This window comes from Tachysurus fulvidraco, chromosome 2 (genome assembly GCF_022655615.1).
Source record: "Tachysurus fulvidraco isolate hzauxx_2018 chromosome 2, HZAU_PFXX_2.0, whole genome shotgun sequence".
Lineage (NCBI taxonomy): Eukaryota > Metazoa > Chordata > Actinopteri > Siluriformes > Bagridae > Tachysurus > Tachysurus fulvidraco.
In genome coordinates this window covers 6,914,208-6,934,884 of record NC_062519.1, presented here as the reverse complement: position 1 = coordinate 6,934,884, position 20,677 = coordinate 6,914,208, and the positions used below count along the sequence as shown (strand labels likewise).

At 36.4% G+C, this 20,677-nt stretch overlaps 1 protein-coding gene across 7 annotated transcripts in view; it reads left to right on the top strand.

The window, feature by feature from the left end:
* The window catches only part of dock3 (dedicator of cytokinesis 3), a 204,521-nt gene that overhangs the window by 114,923 nt on the left and 68,921 nt on the right, over window positions 1-20,677 (top strand). For all 7 annotated transcript variants that reach the window (XM_047810266.1, XM_047810265.1, XM_047810263.1 and 4 more), the window contains 3 exons: window positions 4,657-4,741; window positions 13,543-13,584; window positions 15,705-15,859. In XM_047810266.1, coding sequence (XP_047666222.1) covers window positions 4,657-4,741; window positions 13,543-13,584; window positions 15,705-15,859 — 282 coding nt within the window. The remainder of the gene's footprint in view (window positions 1-4,656; window positions 4,742-13,542; window positions 13,585-15,704; window positions 15,860-20,677) is intronic.

Below are 20,677 nucleotides of genomic sequence, written 5' to 3'. Positions count from 1 at the left end.
AGATTATTTTATACTTTTAAAATAATTGTTGTTGACATAGAATAGCTTACTGGACATTTACCGATGCTTTGTTTTTCTGTCTTATCTTCATAAAGTTTGGTCATTTTTAGACACACTGGACAAAAATTGCTAGCCTTAAGGTATCCCTTGTTGTCAGAGAGACAAGATTGATTACTGGTTCCTTTTCTAGTGGAAAAATGCTAATATCCCTCATTCACTGTCAAGCTGGCAAATTTTGCAATGTTTCCAGGTCTTTCACCTACTGTCATTTTAGTTTCTTTCAGTCTGATAATGTCTTCTCTCTCATTCATCCCTAACTGACTTTCCTACAAAACACTATTAATCCCCAGAAGTCCCAGGACCCATTAATGGATCCAGATTAGCATTCCTCACATTTATAATGGCACACAATTCCTTTTAGTTGTAGGACTTACTGAATAATTCATGGCAGCTACTGAATAATATGTTTTGAAATGAATAAATGAATAAGCCATGGGTTTGAGAAATTAAATAGTAATACACTAGTTATTAGTCCAGACAAATTTCTCAGTGGGTTAAAGTTGTGAGCTTAGTGTATATCTATAATATCTATACACTAAATTCTCCGAAAATAACTTTTGTCACAGTAATTGTAATTCATCACTCTTTTATAATAATAAAAAAGCATTATTATTGGCCAAGTCCTGCGTAAAAAGAATATATTATATATTTTTCATAATTTAGTACTACTTAGACATCAGACTTCTATAGCAAAGACTAAATCCAAACCATACCTAAATCATGCTAAAATGTTTTTCACTGCTTTTTGGTTTTTGTATGATAAAAATAAACTTACAAGCCAGCCTGCTGTTATAGGAAAACAGAAAATTTGATTTTCCATTTTACAGTAAATCACAGCACCAATAAAAATACATATTACAATTCATCCTTGATACAACACAAAGCCCTCTGTTCTGGAGATTTCTCATGTTGGAGAATTAAAAGGAGGTGCTTTACTTCTGAAAGTACTGATACAAACATGTCAATGTGTCATTGGAGACTCCGTCTTAAAAATTGCATGACTTCTGGCAATAAAAGAAATGATCAAACATTTTGTGAGGACTGTCTGCAATTAAAGTCCCTGTGTAAGTGTAGAAAACACTTTAATGTTAGTGCCACCATATAAGTATACAGTAAACTCTACTGTCAGAGCTGCTGTTCTAAAAAAAAATTATCAACACATTCAAACTGTGAGAATAGAAAAGACAACTTTTCAATTACACAACTGTGCTGTTGTGTAAATACGTATAAACATGTCGAGTTAACACAGGTCAAAGCCTGGCATTACCTGTAGAAGCTGCTATAATTTTCTTGTATTTTGGTGTGTTACATAATGCGATGTCACACACTTTTGAGTCAGAGCTGAATTTAGTGAAGATGTTGTTATATTCTGCCTCTTGTGTTTTTTCCACAGTTAAAATGAATTGTTTAATAATCAGTTATGCTTAATATTTGTCCTGCAGAGATGCAATCTTAAATATTACTTATAATAAAGTCATAATTCTATAACATAATGGTACAGTGGAGTAAAATAGAGTAGAACAAAAGAATAAAAATATCCGTATAAATAACTCTCCATGTTATTTACAGACTGAGCTTTCTGTACAGATTAACTGCTAACGGTACATATTTCAGATCCGCAGGTTTAAAAACTGCACGTTAGCCATGTTTTGTAAACAGTCCTGTATTGTGTGAATAAAAAATTTACATCAGACATTATTAAAGTCATACAAGAAGTCATTCAAGTGGCAATGTGTTCGAAAGAATGTGTAGTGACAATGTGTAAGATTTGTTGTGTGATATGGACTGTATGTTTGAGTATTCAAAATCAGTAGATATGTAAAGTATACACTGTGTAATGTTTGAGGATGTTGAAATTATTGTTTCTTTTATTGAGAGATTAATTGAAGGAACTGATCACTTTTAAGACCAAGACGATCTTTCCCGAATGAGGTGAACTTCTCAATACTTGGCATTGTGCACCCAGTGTGTGTTTAATCATCATTTTGCTTTTGAAGAGTTTAAATAGTGACCCTAAACCACTGTCATAACTAAAAGTTATAGCATTAATTCATTACTTTAATAATTCAAATATTAAAACTTTTATTCCTAGTCACAAAACAGTCAAGCAAAATATCCCAAAGTACTAATACACACAACGCAACAACATCACTGTGTCCAAAATATCTGTAACACTGTAGTCACAGAATGGTTCACCGAATCATTTAGTTTAATGGGAGGAACTGTCTAATATGCTCTAGACTTTTTTAAGGGCTAAAAATGCCAAAACCAATACTCCTCCTGTGGAAGTCGACATGTGTCAACAACTGTGTCAGCAATTATGAAGGCCATTTTATCCTTCAAGGTTGTTCAGTAATGCACTTTCAGACACTACACTGTCAGCAGAATATTGCTAGGAGATCCAGTGCTGGCTATGCTAACAGATAATTGAGTAAATAGGATAAAATGGAAAGGAGTCAGTGGCATTTACTGAGCTGACATTTATTCAGAAGCCTGAAGGACAAAAGTGGAAGCTCTTCAAGAGCAGATTACAGTAAACTGGTTTGAAACGAGCACCTGCGTATACAGTAGGAAAGTAATTATGGATGGAAATATTCACTGGTATTTCCTCTGTCATGGGTCATTTCAAACAAAATTACTGTCAGTCCAGTGCTATACAGTACAACCATATCACACAAATAGTAATTATAAAAGTAGACACAATGCCACGGAATTCTTATTTCAGTCTATCTAGGAATTCTTTTTTTTTTTGCTTTTGTTGAGGGAAACTTTCATTTTAAGAATTACAAGCTCTGAATTCTTCCTTTAAAATACTAAAATTGAAGGCATATTTGTAATATATAACCTTCCATGACAGCTGTTTTCATGTTTAGTGCATGTGAAATAAAGAGGGTTTGACTTAAAGCCTGTTATGATTACGTCACACAACACGTCTGGACCAGATCTGCAGAACATGTGTGGTGATTAAAAAAAAAAAAAAAAAGTAAAAATGCAAGCTCTTCTGAATGTTGTGGTTTCCTTGATTTTGCGTTTATTTTTAATTTTAAAATCACAGAATCCTGGATGGACTGTCATAAGATTTAGCAAAAGGTATGGTATGACTGCAGTATGGAATGTCTAATAGCAATGAGTAACCAAGTGCGTTGGGAACGGGTGACAGAAGGACATGGGGATTTTCAGGAGTGCTTTCAATACAAGGAGACAAGTACAAGGCATGTTTCTTTGCATTTCTTTTTCTTTTACATGGTTAACAAATTCCGCCTGTCAATCACACATCTTCACACAGCTTAATGACTTATGTACACTTTCACTTTGTACAGGCTCATCAACTGCACGATATGTATTACGTAAACCGACACTTGTGCATAAGTGCTACAAGTGCTCTGGTTTTCGGAGAGATGCAGTTTTACTAAATATTGTGTCTACATTTACATGCCGTGCTGTCTAGTGTCAATATGCCCTCATTTCCCTGCAATCATAATCATGTATTTTTGAGAACCTTGAAGTGGTAAATGAGAAGCTTTCGTCTGGCTCATCACCCCGTTTAGTAAGCCGTTTCACACATTATTTTCCTCAAGTTAATTAGCGTTTGTTCATAGTTTGATCTGTATTTGTATGTTTGGCATGATTTGACAGATTGGAAAAGGCAAGGGAAAGGAAAAAACTCAGGAAGCACAAAACATTTCAATAGTAATAGCAATAAAAACTACAGCAACTATTATTATTATTATTAATTATTATTATCAATATTATTTCATAGTAGTAGTAGTAGTAGTAGTAGTAGTAGTATAGGCTTTAGCAGGTTTACAGAAGAACAAAAAGTCCACACATGAACATACAAATGGACAACAAACACCATTTTCTTAGGAACTAATACCTCAGTTTGACATCAAACATGTGAAGATCTTATGATTACTGTAGTTCACCAAAGTAGGTAACATATTATGCAAATTAGCATAATTGACCTACAGTTTGCTGTGCTAATTTGTTTCAGCAGAGAATCTCCCAAACGCAAACTGTAGCTTAATTGCTCGGACCCCTATTAATAATTGTCACTATTTAAAATGTCCTCATGACTTGCATGCCATTTAACAGAAATGTCACACACACCTGTTATTATAACACAACAACAGTTGCACATAGTGCACATACAGCATAGCATTTAGTTGCTCTTCAGAATGAATACAGAGAAATCAGTTTAATTTGTCAGTATATTCATGTGGAAAGTAAGAATGTGATGATATTCTAGTGTCCCTTTTTACGTGAAATCTACAGTAGACATGCTTTTAGACATGCAGGAACAACCTATAAATTATGCTATCAAGCCTTTGTTTAGTAAAGTTTGATATATTGTGTAGTTGGTGTACTGAGATATGTTGTCACAATGTGTGGACAGATGGTTGGTGGGTAAGACCAGCATTATTTGGCACGTGTTAAATCCACCACAACAGGTGTCAAAAGTAACGTGTTAGATTTTTTAGTCATTCACGCTAGCTATTTTTAATTTGACTCTTTGATCTATATACAATTTCTTTATTCCTGTGCCTATTCCCTTACCACCAACTCTCCTTTTTTTAATCTGCATTCCTTTAACAGACACTTAGGTCTGGATCTTGTACCGAGGAAGGACTTTGAAATGGTGGATGCAGACAAGATTAGTGTCTCTGACCTCTACAAAATGGTAAGTGATCCCTATTATAGCATTTCCAATACTTGTGAATAATCATCATCAGTGCTAAAGAGATTTTAGCATATTAGTGTGTATGGTAAATGAAGTGCTAATTATGTAAAATGTGTTGCTTCGGGACTCTGAATAACACTTATGAAGAAATTTGTTCAGTTTTCTGAAACCCAATGTGTAGTTTTCAGTCAGGTTTGACTTTGTTTAACTCATATAACCTGTATAACGTTTCACGGTCCGAATAAGGTAGTAGTTAATGCCATTATTATGCAATTATTAGTGATGATTATTGGCTTTATCAGAGCCACAGGTCTTGTTTTAATAATGCTAACAACGTATTTTAATTGTAGTTTAAAGCTGCATTAATTTGTTAAATAGGTAGAAAAGTTTATCAGGGGGAAAAATAAAACACTTACTAATAATAAGGAAGTCCTAAGCTGCTCGGTGATATTTTTTAAATGTATAAATTAACAATGTTATACCCAACATCCAGCTCTTTATTATAATCTGACAGCTACCATTAGGGATAGTGAAAGCTAACATACTACATACTTCCTTGCATAAGTAGTTGCTTGGACATCTCAACATGTTTTCCAGGATGAATATTGAGAAGCAGATAAATATTTTTGATCCCAAAGTATAAAATATGCTAAAAATCCAAGGACTCTCACCTGGGTTTGATTCCCGGCAGGGAGCCAACCCAACCAGTGAAGGGTTATCTTTCAGTGCAAGTCTCAAACCCGAATAAAATAGGAGGGTTGGAAGGGAGGGAAACATCCGTAAAACCTGTGCCAAATCAAAATATATACGGATCGGGTGGTCTGCTGTGGCAGTCCCGAACAGGGAGCAGCCAAAGGACAACAACAACATTATCACATTATCATAATCTAAGTGGGTGATGCTAAATGGCCCATGTTGCTCTTCAGTTCACACCAAGCCAAGGAATCAGTGGGAACAAATATTGGATTGTCAGCTTGATTCTGAGTTAATAGTTAATATGGAAAATACAGATCTACAACAGCGCCACCATTTGGCTGATAAGTCTCATCTTTCTTGACTGTAACGTGGGACTGTAATATGGACTTTGTTCTGCATTGCCTGTTTCAATAAAAAAAATGAAATCAAACAATCAATAAAGATTCCATGGTTTCCAAGCAGGTCATAGCAAGCAGTTTAAACCCTAATAAATGTTAGCACCCATGCTACACATCTATGCCTAAATAATATTAACACTCATTCACTTACAGTTAATGGAGGGACATTGTCTTTGGTCCAGAGAAGAGAATTATGGGCTTGCTTACAGAGGGAGGTTAAATGTGATGCAGAACATTGTCTAACACTGCCATTGGGCATGTGTGTATAACTACACTGTATTTGTGTTTGTGTGTTTGTGCTTGATTTGAGATTTTATAATTGGATTTTATAATTTGCAGTTTTAGTCCTAGACATTTTCCTTGTTTAGTCAGCCTCCATTTCGCATTGTTAATGTATAGCATCTAAAAACGTTATTAAATGCTTTCCGTATCGGATGGTTTGGCACCAAGCACCTTATCAACTGATAGATTGAAAAAAGCAAACGTTTAAGCCGTAGATTTAACTGTGTGAACCCTAAATGCCCATAAATTCTCCAAACCAACATACATTAATTAAGCTTTCACATGTTTACAAATCAACCAGCTTATTAATTTGCATGCTATCTTTCCAGAATGAGGGCAAGCATATGTTTTTATTATTTCCGACAAAGTTTCACATCATCTTTCAGCTGCACTGACACATATGGCAGATTAATGGTTTCATTTCTGCTGCAAAATAATACCCAGTGCAGAAATGCCACCACGAGGAAAGGGTGAAACTCTGCCAAGACGATCATTATGGTGATGCCCGGGGTTGGCATGGAGCTGGCCGTGCTGTCCTGGCCTTGGCACTGAGGTCTGGCACTCCTGCAGGGCCTATTGGCACTGATGTAGAAGAGTTGGCAGAGAGGTGTGCTTCTCACCTTCTCCTCCTTCTGCACTTGCTTTTTATCCACCTTTTTTTCCCTTTTAGAGAGTGAATTAGAAGTAAATGGTTTGATAGTGAATTTGAACTATATTTTTAACAGATTTTTCAATGTAGCTAAATACATTTCACATCTTTTTATTGCAAAAAGCAGGAAATGTCAAAGGTCTCTAGAGTCTCCAAGAAAACAATTTGTTTAACATTTCAGAGACAATCCCTGCATTATCTAAATACAAAGGCAGAGGTCAGACCTATTGATGGACACAAGACCTCGAATAATTCAACCATCTAATCGTTTATATAATTAAATGTTACTTTAAAATACCATGTTTTCCTTTTCAAATATTCATACTGATTAGTATTATTTTCTTTAAACACGCTGAAGTGCTGAAAAAAAAATACAGGAAAAAACACACAGATTAAAAGCCTGTCATGCCGGTGGGAGTCTTGGGGTTGGGAGCTTTGTAGGTGCCTTTCATTTTTGTTTCATTAATTTCGTTACAATTTGTATTCATTCATTTTGTGAGGTACAGTATTAAACAAGAGCAAATACTTTAATCATGCAACAAAATGGGAATGGGAAAATACAAAACCACATGTGCAATCACAATCATAGGGCTTGGTATGTCAGGAAAATACTGAGCAATATGATGCATTATATTCAAGTGTGGACTGTGTAGGTATAGATATATACGGTGTGAAAGTGATTGAGTCCAGGTAGTTTGTGATCAACAAGACTTAAATGGCAAGGTCTTTCTGTTGGCTGTCGTAGTCCATAGATTTAGTCAAATCCACTTCACTGATGTTTTGCAATAGCTACATTACCACTGAACCGTTCTAACATATGTTTTTGCTTAAATTTAATACCCTGAGATTCCACAATGACATTGGTTAACGTTAGCAATACGTGAACTGATCATTCTCACTCACTTTCAACTAGAAACTTTAGTTTAGTGCATGCAATGAAATCACATTATCTTGAGAAATGTAATATCTATGTTTTCTTAAATCTAACTGATATTTCTTGTTTCATTGAAGTTTGATGGTAGCTTATAACGTTACATACATTTTCTTCTACACTTAACATTACAAAATCTACTACACTTGCAAAATCTGGTTACAGGGATTTAACGATTGTTAAATCCCTGAGTGTCTTCTGCTGAGCAATGATGCCATCTTCTTTTCTTCTTTACGGCTTCTCAAAGTGAATCATCTGTTTCCACTTAACTCTATCCTCGGCATCCTCTACTCTCGCACCAGTTACCTTCATGTCTTCATTTAACACTTCAGTATATCTCTTCTATGGCCTTCCTCTTGACCTCTTACCTGGCAGCTCCATCACCAACATCCTTCTACCAATATAACCATCTCCTTCCTCTGTACATGTCCAAACCATCTCAATCTAGCCTCTCTGTCCTTGTCCACTGACGTGCTGGTTTATAATCCTGTCCATCCTCATCACGCCTTAACAGAACGTCAACATCCACATCCCTGCTACAGTACCTCCATCTCTGCCTCATGTCTTTTCCTCACAGCGACAGTCTCTAACCCATACAGCAGAGCTGCTTTTACTACTGTCTTGTACATCTTTCCTTCTGTCACACAACAACCCTGACACTTTTCTCTACCCGCTCCAACCCACCTGTACTCGCCTCTTCAACTCTTTTTCCACACTCCCCATTACACTGCATGGTTGACGCCAAACACTTAAACTCCTGCATCTTTGAAGTTAAATAGAATAATAAATAGAAGTTAAACGTTATTTTGTAAAGTTGTGCCCAAAACAGTCGTTATTATTACGTCTCATATTGAGAAATATAATGCAGCACTGAGAATAACATGGACTGCACTATAACACTCTTCGAGAACCAACTTTTCCAACTCTTTGGAAGTGTGGTAGTGTAATGTGTTGTGTTGGCGTGCTAGAGTTTCAGCTTGTGGGCGGAAGAACTATTTGCCAGTACCAGAAACACAAACCAAAGCATGCAGAGCTGTAAAAACCTCCACATTTACCTGCCTTCAGGCAACACTGAAATGAAAAGTGCTACAAAAATAAGACTGGAATTTGGAGATGGTTTGCTGTATGTTGGTATGTCTGTCTGGATAGCCAAATACAGCAATTGTACCAGAAAATTAATATATATCTCCTGTATTCATTTATGAGTGTTTTATTTTTGTTTGTTGTTTGTTTGGTTGGTTGGTTGGTTTGGTTTGGTTTTAAATTGTATGTATGTATTTATTAGGTTTTTGTTTTTGTTTGTTTGGTTTGTTGGTTGGTTGTATTTAAATTTTTCATTTTATTTTATGAATTTTTGTTTGTTTGTTCGTTAATTGTAACGTGCATATTTTTGTAACAGTATTGATCAGTAATTGATTAAAGATAAATAAATAAATTGGGGAAATAATACATTTATTTGATGGATGCTGGAGATGTAAATTCTCAACGAAAACCATTAACCAATTTTGAGGGGAAATTTAAGTCCTACACCTAATAATAATCTATGCAACTTTTTCCAAAAGACTTTTATCTTTGTTTGGCTTTAAGGGCAATGTATTAATGTTTTCTTTTTCCTCATTATACTTTAATGACTCGTCTGCACTTTATTACTGAAATGACGCAGCATCAAAGAAGTTTTAGGGTATGCAGTCATAAAAGATTTTTGAAATAGAATCGAAAGGAAAAAAACGACATACGGTAATAGTGTAATAACAAATATAGCCATGAGCCAAAAGATGAACAAGAAGAATGCCGTGTCTTAATTTTCTCTCAAATATTACAATTTCAGAAAAGTTCAGAAATATATAGGGCATGCTTTCTAACTTCACTTTTAGGCACAACTCAGGATTAATGGCTCCCTCAAGGGTTGCATTTAGCATCGCTAATGATAAAATAAGCAAGAACAGAAGGAAGATGTTTGTTTTAGGAGTGTTTCTAAATCAGGATGTCCCCTGCTGGAGAAGAGGATGAGGCTTCACTAGCTGTCAGGATTTCATGATGCCTGCACCTTGCTGTTGTTTTAATCTGTGCCAAAGTTACACAATCAGAACACAACCAGATAACACAGAGTCAGGTTTAATGTTGCGTTGACTTGCATGTCTCTATTGGCGGGTTCACAGAAGGGGGTCTGCGCTGATTTATTCGGAGCACACACAAAGCCTCAAGAGGGGGAACATATGCTTGGTAGTAGAGCTTCATAATTCACTCACAATCCTGCAGCAAATATGTGCATGTCTGTGTGCATGTGTTTGTCTGTGTGTGATTGTGTGATTGTGTGTGTGTGTGTGTGTGTGTGCGCGTGTGTGAGAGAGAGAGAGAGTTGACCAGAAAGCTAATTTCTGGATACAGTTACATGTAAACAGCAGATTTTTTCCTCTACCTTGAGGGGAGCCTATAATGTCCTTATTGCTGCATGAGGCATTCTGTAGGGGAAAGGTAAAATACTGCTGCGAGCCGGCAACAAACCATCTACAACCCCATACCAATACATGGTTGAAATGCTCTGGTTTACGATACCAAACATTGCTAAGTGAGAAATCCTTCACAGCTCTAAATGCTCTACTGCAACATTTAGCCAAGTTGTTAAACCACACTTTAGTTTCTCTCAGATTTGGCAGGGGGTATCCTTTATTTGGAATTCGACTGTTGTACTCAAACTTGGCCTTTTTCACACCACATCTTTGCCTTTCTGTTTGCAAAGGAAATACATAATCAAATCAAAGCTGTCACGTAGAAAGCTCATCGCTAAACTAATTGAAGACTCTTTGCTTCTTCTATCCTATCTATTTCAGGCTGTAATCATAGAAATTGATCTGTTGAGATTAAGATTGATCGAGCCCATCAAGTTCATCAACATTAAGGATGTACCAGTTTGTGGAGAGATGAGGAATTTAAATGAAGCATACACAGCTTCTTCCTACCAGCATTCATTTTTTCTTTTTTGTCATGTGATGTAATGCTGGCTTTATATGCTATCAAGTATTATCCTACTCCTCACATCCCATGGGGTAATTATACGTCTTGAAACATGGTTAAATTCATGCTTTTTTATTACACTTTTATTTTGACTATTTTGAGCTAACTGGATCAGATACTAGCTATTTTCACTGTGTAAAAAAAAATGACCAAAACGACTAGTGTTAACAATTCGCAGCAATTCGAAAAATTTACAAATCTTTTATTCAGTACAGAAACTATACTATGTTAAATGTACTGTTTAAAATTTTGTCTTTACCCATATTGGAAAATTGTGGTATCAAAATGAGTTTCCAGGTTGTAATTATGACTTGAGTGGTAACTTGTGTGCAACTTCCTGTTTATGATCATTCCTTCACTGCTACACAAAACAAAAGGGTACAGATAAAAAACCTTGTAAGAAAGCCAAACAACAAGCCTTACTTTAAGACAAAAGAAGTCAGGTGATGATTCAGCATTAACATTTAAGCACGTTGCGAGGACATCTTATTTGTTTGTTCTCGATTCTTCCTGTACTCGTTCCATTTTCCTTTTTGATGAGAGGAGGTAAAAAGCAAGGAAGGGAAACAAGGAAAGGAAATAAGGAGATGCAATTTAAGAAATGAGAAGCACTCCATGTCATGAACGCTTTCAGTGCCATCCTGTTGGAAAGACTCTTCAAATGGAGACCACCCACGGCAGCTATTTGTAGAATTGCTTCAAAACGAGCGATGAAACGTATTTGATATACAAACGTATTCCTTTTAGTGTTCTCACTGTGAAGGAGTGAGTAGGGCTTAGTCATGATATGGACCTTAAACACAGTAAATATTATTATGTTAAATAGGTAGCATGAGTTTGAAACGACGCTGAAACTGGTTAGATTTAATGCTGATTAAATGTGCTGCTGTGATATTGATTACTTTAATATGAGAGAAGCAATCCTGACATGAAAACATTCGTGAACAAATTGTTACGTATTATTATCGCAAGCATTTTTAAGATAATTTGCTAAAATGCTAAAATTGTTTGTTTTGCTTTTTTTACCTAGCGATTTAATGAAGCATGACTGTGAGTCTGTAAGTTTCAGCATTAGGAGTTTGTGTGTTCTCTGTCAGAAATATTTCACAGTTCAAGAGCTCAGTTCAAGTCTAGTACAACACACATTTTGCAAGGTCTTTCTTCTTCTATATTAAATTCAAATCAATTCAATTTTATTTCTATAGCGCTGTTATATTTGTATAGACTGAGGCGACTGTGGCGAGGAAAAACTCTCTTAGATGGAAGAGTAAGAAACCTTGAGAGGAACGAGACTCAAAAGGGAACCCATCTTCATCTGGGTAATGCTGGAGGGTGTGATTATAAATAATGTCCTTTCTACAGTCATATACTGTACAGTCCGATAATCGTGTATTGATTAGGAAGTTGTTGTCCTCACATGTAGTTGCAATTGTGTTTTAATACATTATTGTTTTAATAGTAAATTAGACACTGACATTCATTGTGGATGATATGATAAATAGTTCTCTATAAAGTATTTGGTAACCTGCCAAAGCCAGCTCTTCATTCTCATGCGCCAACTGCTGCATCCCTTTGAACTGCTGCTCATGCAGTTACACACTTGGAGAAAAATACAGTCTGCCTTCTTCCACATGAGCTCACAGATACTCACAATTGGCTAGTGTTGCTGATTGACAGGGATGCAGAGAAGGAGAGACTATACCATCCCATATATCCAGAGATTGTTCCATGGCCAGTGTTTGTTCCAAAGTCTCCCTGCATACAAAATGGCTGTAACATCACCAGGTTATTAATGATCATTTATAGAAGGAGTCTGTTAACCCTGTAACAGTCAGAGGTAACTGTAAAAGATAGTCCTTTACGTTTACAACATGGATTTCTTCACATTTCTTGGAGCTTTGTTTGAGTTGGGTTGTTAATATTTATTTATTTATTTATTTATTTATTTTATTACTTCTCTCTTAAAAGTAAAGAGAAATAAAAAGAGAGGACGGTGAGCGGAGCTACCTTTTTTAGCTGATATAATGTAACTGATAACATAGAATTATGTATGGATGTTGTTATATATTTTTTTTTAGTTTTGGAGATGTTTCAAAACATTAAGCTACAACCACATACAATTAACATATAAAACATATGTAGATAAAGTATTCATAAAACATAGTTGTTAGCACGGTTTCCTCATAATCTCCAGGGTTGGGCTTTCAATCCATGCTTCTGCCCCCTGTGCTTGGAGTTTGTATGTTCTACCCATGTTTCAGAGGTTTCCTCCAGGTACTCTAGTTCCCTCTTCCATTCCAAAGACATCCATTGTAGACTGATTTGCATATCCAAATTGTTCAAAGTTTGTGAATGGGTGTGTGTTTGTTTGCCTTAGCCTTGTGTCCCGAGTCCCCTTGGAAAATTATTCAGGCTGTCAATGACCCTGTATAGTAAAAGCACTTCGGATGAAATCGGATGAACGTATGGATCAACGTTGACACTTCAAGGGTCATTGATTATTTTCCTCTAACAGCACGTCCCATCATATTAATTCACAATATTCAGCTCCGGTACTATGTTCACACGCTGCTACCATCAGGAACTCACTGTGTGTTTCTTCCCCATATGTCACTGTGTTTTATGCAGTATGGTTTGGAGTTATTGCCTCAGGTTTTCCCCTCACATCCACTTGAGACACAGCTGACAGCACAACGCGGTTCTCCTGCTAAGCTCTAAGCACAGCAGACACACACATCACTTAGGATTTTTTCACAACGATGCTTTCATGAAATGGGTATCTGCTTTTATATCTTTCTCTTTCTCTCTCCCACCTTTTCTCCCCTAACAGCATCTGTCCAGCAGACACAGTGTCCAGCAAAGCACATCACAGGTACACAAATTTCTTTCTTCCTGCATGAAGACAGTTGCCACCTTTCACAACAGGTTTTCCTCACAATGAGCGGTCTGAAAATTTTATAGGTCGTTGCTGACTTCGGGCTAAAACCTGACACTAAACCTGGTTTTACGGCTTGTTAGCAGTTTGTTACAGAAGTTTAACGTTATTTTGAACCTGTTGGAGCTGTGAGTTCATCTCAAGGTCAGGACACAGTTAGTCACGATTGTACACTTTGATCAATTTTCTATTCTTTTTCCAGTTTGAAAAAATAACACGTATACAATCTAGTGATTGTGATGCTGTAAGGTAGTAGGTGTTATCCCGTGTTAGTCATTACGGCAAGACACAATTGATCATTGCCTGTGGATTGTTGATATATTTGTATTTATTTATCCTTATTTAATATGCATATATTTGCAGACATTGTAAAGCCAATAGTTTACTCTTTGCACTGTTTTAAGCAAATTTTCAATATAAAATCTGTCAAGTCAACACCTTTTGATAAAAAATGATAAAGTTACTGGGAAACAAACTACAATTAGAAATTATTTTTGTGTTTCTGAGAAAAAAAAAATAGAGAACATGTTTTAAATGTGATCTAATGAAATACCAAACTAGTTGGTGAAATTTATAAAGATTAGGAAATTAATTGGTACATTTAAATGGTTCATAAATTGCAGTGGGTGGAGCTTAAGTCTTCTGTTCAGATCCAGTGGACAAAAACAGTAAAATAAACATAATATTAAATTTTGATCTTTGTTACTATAGTCTAAGAGCGATATGGATGCAGTTTATCCAAATATATTGATGGATGTAACCAAAATCTGCATCTCTGTCTCTACTTTCTTACCTTAGGTGATGACAGTGCATGTTAGAAATATAAATGTGTTTTTTTTTAATTAATTTAAATTTGTAGAGTTTAAGGAAATTTTCCAGTTACTCTATATATAAAAAATAATTGTGAAATATTTTAACATGGAAAACAATATGTGGTGTAATATTTCAAAATGCACCCTTAGGAAATTCAAAACACGTACAAACAGTACCAGAGTGTTTTCTTTGCACTGTACCAAAATCATTAGAGGACAGTCTCCAAAGGACAAACACTGTCCAAAACCACTGCCTACATGAGCATCCTACGCCTGTAAGAAACACAGGGGAGGAATACAGATTCAATCCCCTTGACAATAGTCTGCATGTTGAATATCATAATATCCTCTATAACAAATGATAGAAACAGACATAATGATGAAGAATGAATTTTTCTCATCTGTGATTTGTATGCCATTACATTATATAGTCCACTCTGTATGTTTGTATAATTTATGGAAAAATGCTTAACAAAGAAATACCTTATCTAATATTCAGTGACCTTATAAAGGAGAAAATACTAACATCCAAATTTGGCATTCAGAAAAAAATATGGACAGTTGCAACTTAAATAAAATGTTAAATTATCTATCTATCCATCCATCCATCCATCCATCCATCCATCCATATAAATGATTGGATTTGATATTGGATGTGGATTTGACATAAACCTGGAACTTAGATGGATTTAATTGACTTTATCTTACATGAATCTACATACAGTAAATAGCCCTTACTAATGAAGTGTTTTTGTGTGGTTGGGGTGAATATTGAAAAAATATTAATGATGCATAAGTATTTCCTCCTCCAGTACTGTGAAACCCCTAAAATAGCTAGAATAGCTAAAATAATGCTGCCCTAAGTTAATAGCCGGTTATTAAAATAATTTCTGATCTTTGAACATCCCATAAAGTGTCATTAAATTCTTTATTAAAAAATGGAAAGACTCCAGTAAGAAAATCTCCACTAAAAGTCAGGAGAGCTGGTAAAGAGAACATAGTCCTAGACCAAGAAGCAGACACGTTTTGTAAACAATTTACAAACCTTAATATTATGGTATAATTTAATAATATGATAATTCATAGATTCATGACATCTTTTCTCCAGTTATCTTCATTTAAGTTCTAGGTTTAACACCGCAAAAAAAAAAAAAAAAGTCAATGTGGGAGGAATATTTGTTCAAGGCACTTGCCATCCTTTCATTTTTATTGAATGTAACTTTAAGCTTTTGTTTTATTTTCAAGGGGGACAGCATGCGGCAGCGTCATGGTGATGCGGGTCGGGTTCCCGTCCCTCACCACCTGTTTGTCAATCTCAAGAGCTTTACCTACAACACCATAGGAGAAGACACAGACATCTTCTTTTCCCTCTATGACCTGCGAGAAGGCAAACACATAAGGTGAGGAGCCTTCTGAGCTGTCCTATCCCAAGAAAAGCAGAATAATAATGAGATTTTGTCATTGACTCTGGAAACATTGTGCATTCAATCTGTACACATTTATTGGTTATTGATGTATTTGTAACTTATTTATAAGGTTATATCATGCAACGAATCCAATACATTCAGTTTAGTTCCCTGTGCTTAGAGCGTCTTATTGTAAGTAATTAGTAAATTAATTTGATTTGTAAAGCACAATTATAACATACATGCATACATACTGTACATACAGTATCTCACAGAAGTGAGTACACCCTTCACATTTTTGTAAATATTTTATTATATCTTTAATGTAACAATGAAGAAATGACACTATGCTACAATGTAAAGTGAGTATACAGCTTGTATAACAGTGTAAATTTGCTGTCCCCTCAAAATAACTCAACACAGCCATTAATGTCTAAACCGCTGGCCACAAAAGTGAGTACACCCCCAAGTGACAATGTCCTAATTAGGCATAAAGTGTCAATATTTTGTGTGGCCATCATTATTTTCCAGCACTGTCTTAACCCTCTTGGGCATGGAGTTCACCAGAGCGTCACAGGTTGCCACTGGAGTCCTCTTCCACTCCTCCATGATGACATCACAGAGCTAGTGGATGTTAGAGACCTTGTGCTCCTACACCTACAGTTTGAGGATGCCCCACAGATGCTCAATAGGGTTTAGGTCTTGGGACATGCTTGGCCAGGCCATCACCTTTACCCACAGCTTCTTTAGCAAGGCAGCGGTCATCTTGGAGGTGTGTTTGGGGTCGTTCTTATATTGGAATACTGCCCTGTGGCCCAGCCTCTGAAGGGAGTGGATCATGCTCTCCTTCAGTACTGTATGTCACAGTACATGTTAGCATTCATGGTTCCCTCAATGTACTGTAGCTCCCCAGTGCCGGCAGCACTCATGCAGCCACAGAACATGACACTTCCACCACCATGCTTGATTGTAGTCAAGACACACTTGGTTGCACCACACACGCTTGACACTTTCTGAACCAAATAGATTTATCTTGGTTTCATCAGACCACAGGACATGGTTCCAGTAATCCATGTTCTTAGTCTGTTTGTCTTCAGCAAACTGTTTGTGGGCTTTCTTGTGCATCATCTTTAGAAGATGTGTCCTACTGGGACGACAGCCATGCAGACCAATTTGATTCAGTGTGCAGCGTATGGTCTGAGCACCAATGTTGTGCTACTTACTAAGAAATAGTAACTAGTACAGTTACTAGTTACTTCATTCAAAAAGTAACTCAATTACTTTGTTGATTATTTACACCAAAAACATGTTACTGTTAAAAGTAACGTTTTAGTTACTTTTTTAAAGAAATAATGAGCATATTTCCACTTTGAGAAACTCGTCTTGCTCTCACCTTCACTCGCTATTACTGCCGCACATACTTGAATAAACGGAAACACGCCCACAGTGCGGCGTCTTCGTGTTTATAGTGGTTGGCATCCACCAATCCTACAACGCGTCGCTGCTGTAAACAGGTTAGGCTGTAGGCTACACTTCAGCCTAAATTAATTAATTTAACGGACAAACGCACCATATGGTAACGGCAATGAAGTTACTTTATTTAAAAAGTAATGCGTTAGAGTATTAGTTACTGTCAAAAGTAACTGCGTTACAGTAAAACGTTACTTCCCAACACGACTGAGCACTGACATGAACACCCCCCACCCCACCCCACCCCTTTAACCTCTGTAGCAATGCTGGCAGCATTCATACGTCTATTTCCTAAACACAACCTTTGGATATGACTTCTTTGGTCGACGATGGAGAGGCCTGTTCTGAATGAAACCTGTCCTGTTAAACCCGATGTATGCTGTGTTACACCTGTTTCCCATTCACACCTGAGACCTTGTAACTAACGAGTGACATGACAAGCGGTTTAGACATTAATGGCTGTGTGTTGAGTTATTTTGAGGGGACAGCTAATTTACATTGTTGTACAAGATATACACTCACTACTTTACATTGTAGCATAGTGTCATTTCTTCAGAGTTGTCACATGAAAAGATATAATAAAATATTTACAAAAATGTGAGGGGTGTACTCACTTCTGTGAGATACTATACATCCACATATATGTATGCATAGGAGAATAGTAATAGTAAGAGTGTAGATTAATCCAAATAGAAAATTCAATGCCAATCATTGCTACAAAAGAATGATTGCATGCACTGATGCCTTTCTGGTAGATCAATCTGTGCACATTCTGCTTTTATTGCTTTGCACTAAGCACATTTATTTATACTAAGCACAGAAAATTTATGCAGTTTTTTAATATGTAAGATTATCTTTGATGGTTTTAGAGTGTTCTGAAATATGTTAGTGCTACTGTCAGTTATGGCTAGTCATTATATTAGAAGTAAGGCTAAATTAAATACAGAAATAATGATCAGGCTAAACATCAATCGCACACGGTTTAATTAGTACAAATAACACAAGGTTTAGTTTAGGGCTTTGTTTTTGGTATGTTTGTCATCTGACATGACAATCACTGATAGGCTGCATGGATCTATAGTCTGAGATCTAGGGACATATTTGCACCTATAACTAGAAACATGCTCACAATAATAATAAGGTAGAGTGTAGATCTGTATCTTATTATCCTCTAAGTTTGTCAGATTCTCTTTCTAGATTCTTGATCATTTGGAATTTCTGTGGACTCCCTTACATAACATCTTTCTCATTACAACTGCTTAGTGGACAATTCTCATAATCCTTGGACAATGTCTGATTTCTGCTTTATCTGTTTTGAGGCTTGAGACTTCTTTTATACAACTCAAGGACAAGATTTGAATAGCAACAACAAGGCGTAGGTCATCTGAAAAAAAAAGTAATGGTACTAGTATGCAGACTTTGCATAACAGCTTGGGAAAACTTGTTGTTGCAAACGTCCTTGCCCCTAGAGGCTTGGCAGAATCCGAAAGAGGAAATGAATATCAGCTGGGAAGGTAATCATTATTTTCCTCCATGCTGTCACAGCTAGAAACACCCTTACAGGAATTCTGGCAGACATAGTGCCCACAAGTGCCATACGAGTAATTATATACTGTAATAACTTATAGAAGAAATAGAAGTTTCGATTGATGAGTTGTTTCATAGTGGCTGATTACTAGCTCTCTATTGTTGACTGTGATAAACCTGGTTATGCCGTTCACATTTGATGACAAGGATTCTCTGCACAACCTCATTCTCCTGCACAAAATACCCTCAAATATGACTTTGTGTAAAGGAAAAAGACACACAGAGAAACGAAGATGCTTGCCGAAGGCTTCAAGAACCTTGCTGCGAGTCTCCTGTGAGAGTTTCCACTGCTAAGATGAACTTGATCTGTTACTACAAAAACATCACATTCCCCTTTCTCTCTTTATGTCTCACTCTCTTGGTCAGTCTTAATCTATTCACTTAGTGAGCCTTAGGCGGCGTTACTGCAAACTTTCCCATTGTGTGTTTAGCTTTGTTTCTCTTCCCTGAAACACACACATTGTATAAAATCTGTGCATCAAATAATATCATAAGAAGCATAATGTTTTCACAAGAGATATACCTAATTTATTAGAATTATATACCAGATTTTTTATCAAACCAACCTTTAAAGTCGGGTTAAAGAAATCCGACACTATGCTTTGTATATCACAAACATTTAGAGTTTTGGAATGTTTTGTGTAACATTACATAAGTCTCACCAGTCTAATACTAGCCAGATAATTATTCACAGCATCTTGGCCTCTCTCTCTCACTCTCGCTCTCTCGCTCTCACTTTCTGTCCACCCACTCATCCGAGTCTTGACTGTCCATTAATGGTCCTGCAGCCTCCCACTTGAAAGCTGTCCACTGCTCCATTCCAGGGTCAGCCCAATATTGTATTACATCTCATTACAATTATGCAAAGATAACCCTGATGGTTTATTGGAGTGTCATGAAAAGTGTAACCTTTTTAAATCAGATCCTTTCACTACAGACCTGGAAATCAGTCTTTCAATAATTCCTTCACAATAAATTCAGCTAAATGTGAGAATTATTAACTGCTGTTGAGAACTATTGAAAACTCTACTTATGAAGGTTTTATAGTAAATGTAGGAAACGGCATGCCTTTTTATCTCTTCTATTCTCTCTCCACACATTAACCACAACATCTGGCCCAGCCTAGCCCCCTGTGGATTTCTGAATGGTCCTGCGGTGTCTTATTCATTAGACCTCCCATCCTGATTCCCTGCAAAAAAATACAGCTGTTTTGTCGCTCGAAGACTAAGATGAGGCTTTGATGGAACTCTCAAAAAAAAAACATTTGAAATCCTCTCTATTTGTCGGTATGCTTTTATCAGTTGGTGGCACCATGGGGCAGCAGATAGTGTAATGCCACAGAGCTCCTTGTTTAGAGATACTGAGCTCCAATTACTGCCTGTGAAGAGTTTATCATTTTGTGGATTTTCCTAGAGTACACTGGTTTCCTACTAACATTCTGTTAGGTGGATTTACCAGTTGTGTCTCCTCCATGGTGTATTTCTGCCTTGTAGCCAGTGTTCCGATAGTAGAATTTGTTATGATCTTGACCAAAATAAAAGGACCACTGTAGACAGACAGTCCCTGTTTTCCTTCCCACACGCTCAAAGTGTATAGCATGGTGGCATTATCAGCAGGATTGTAGCCCCAGTCTTACAGGGATCTTCATCCTAATTTTGGATTACTTTAGTTTTTTTCTGTGCCTGTATAGATTTCCTTTTTATTCTCCAACTTCCTAAACATGCAGTTGTTTGAATAAATTAGAGAAAATTGCCC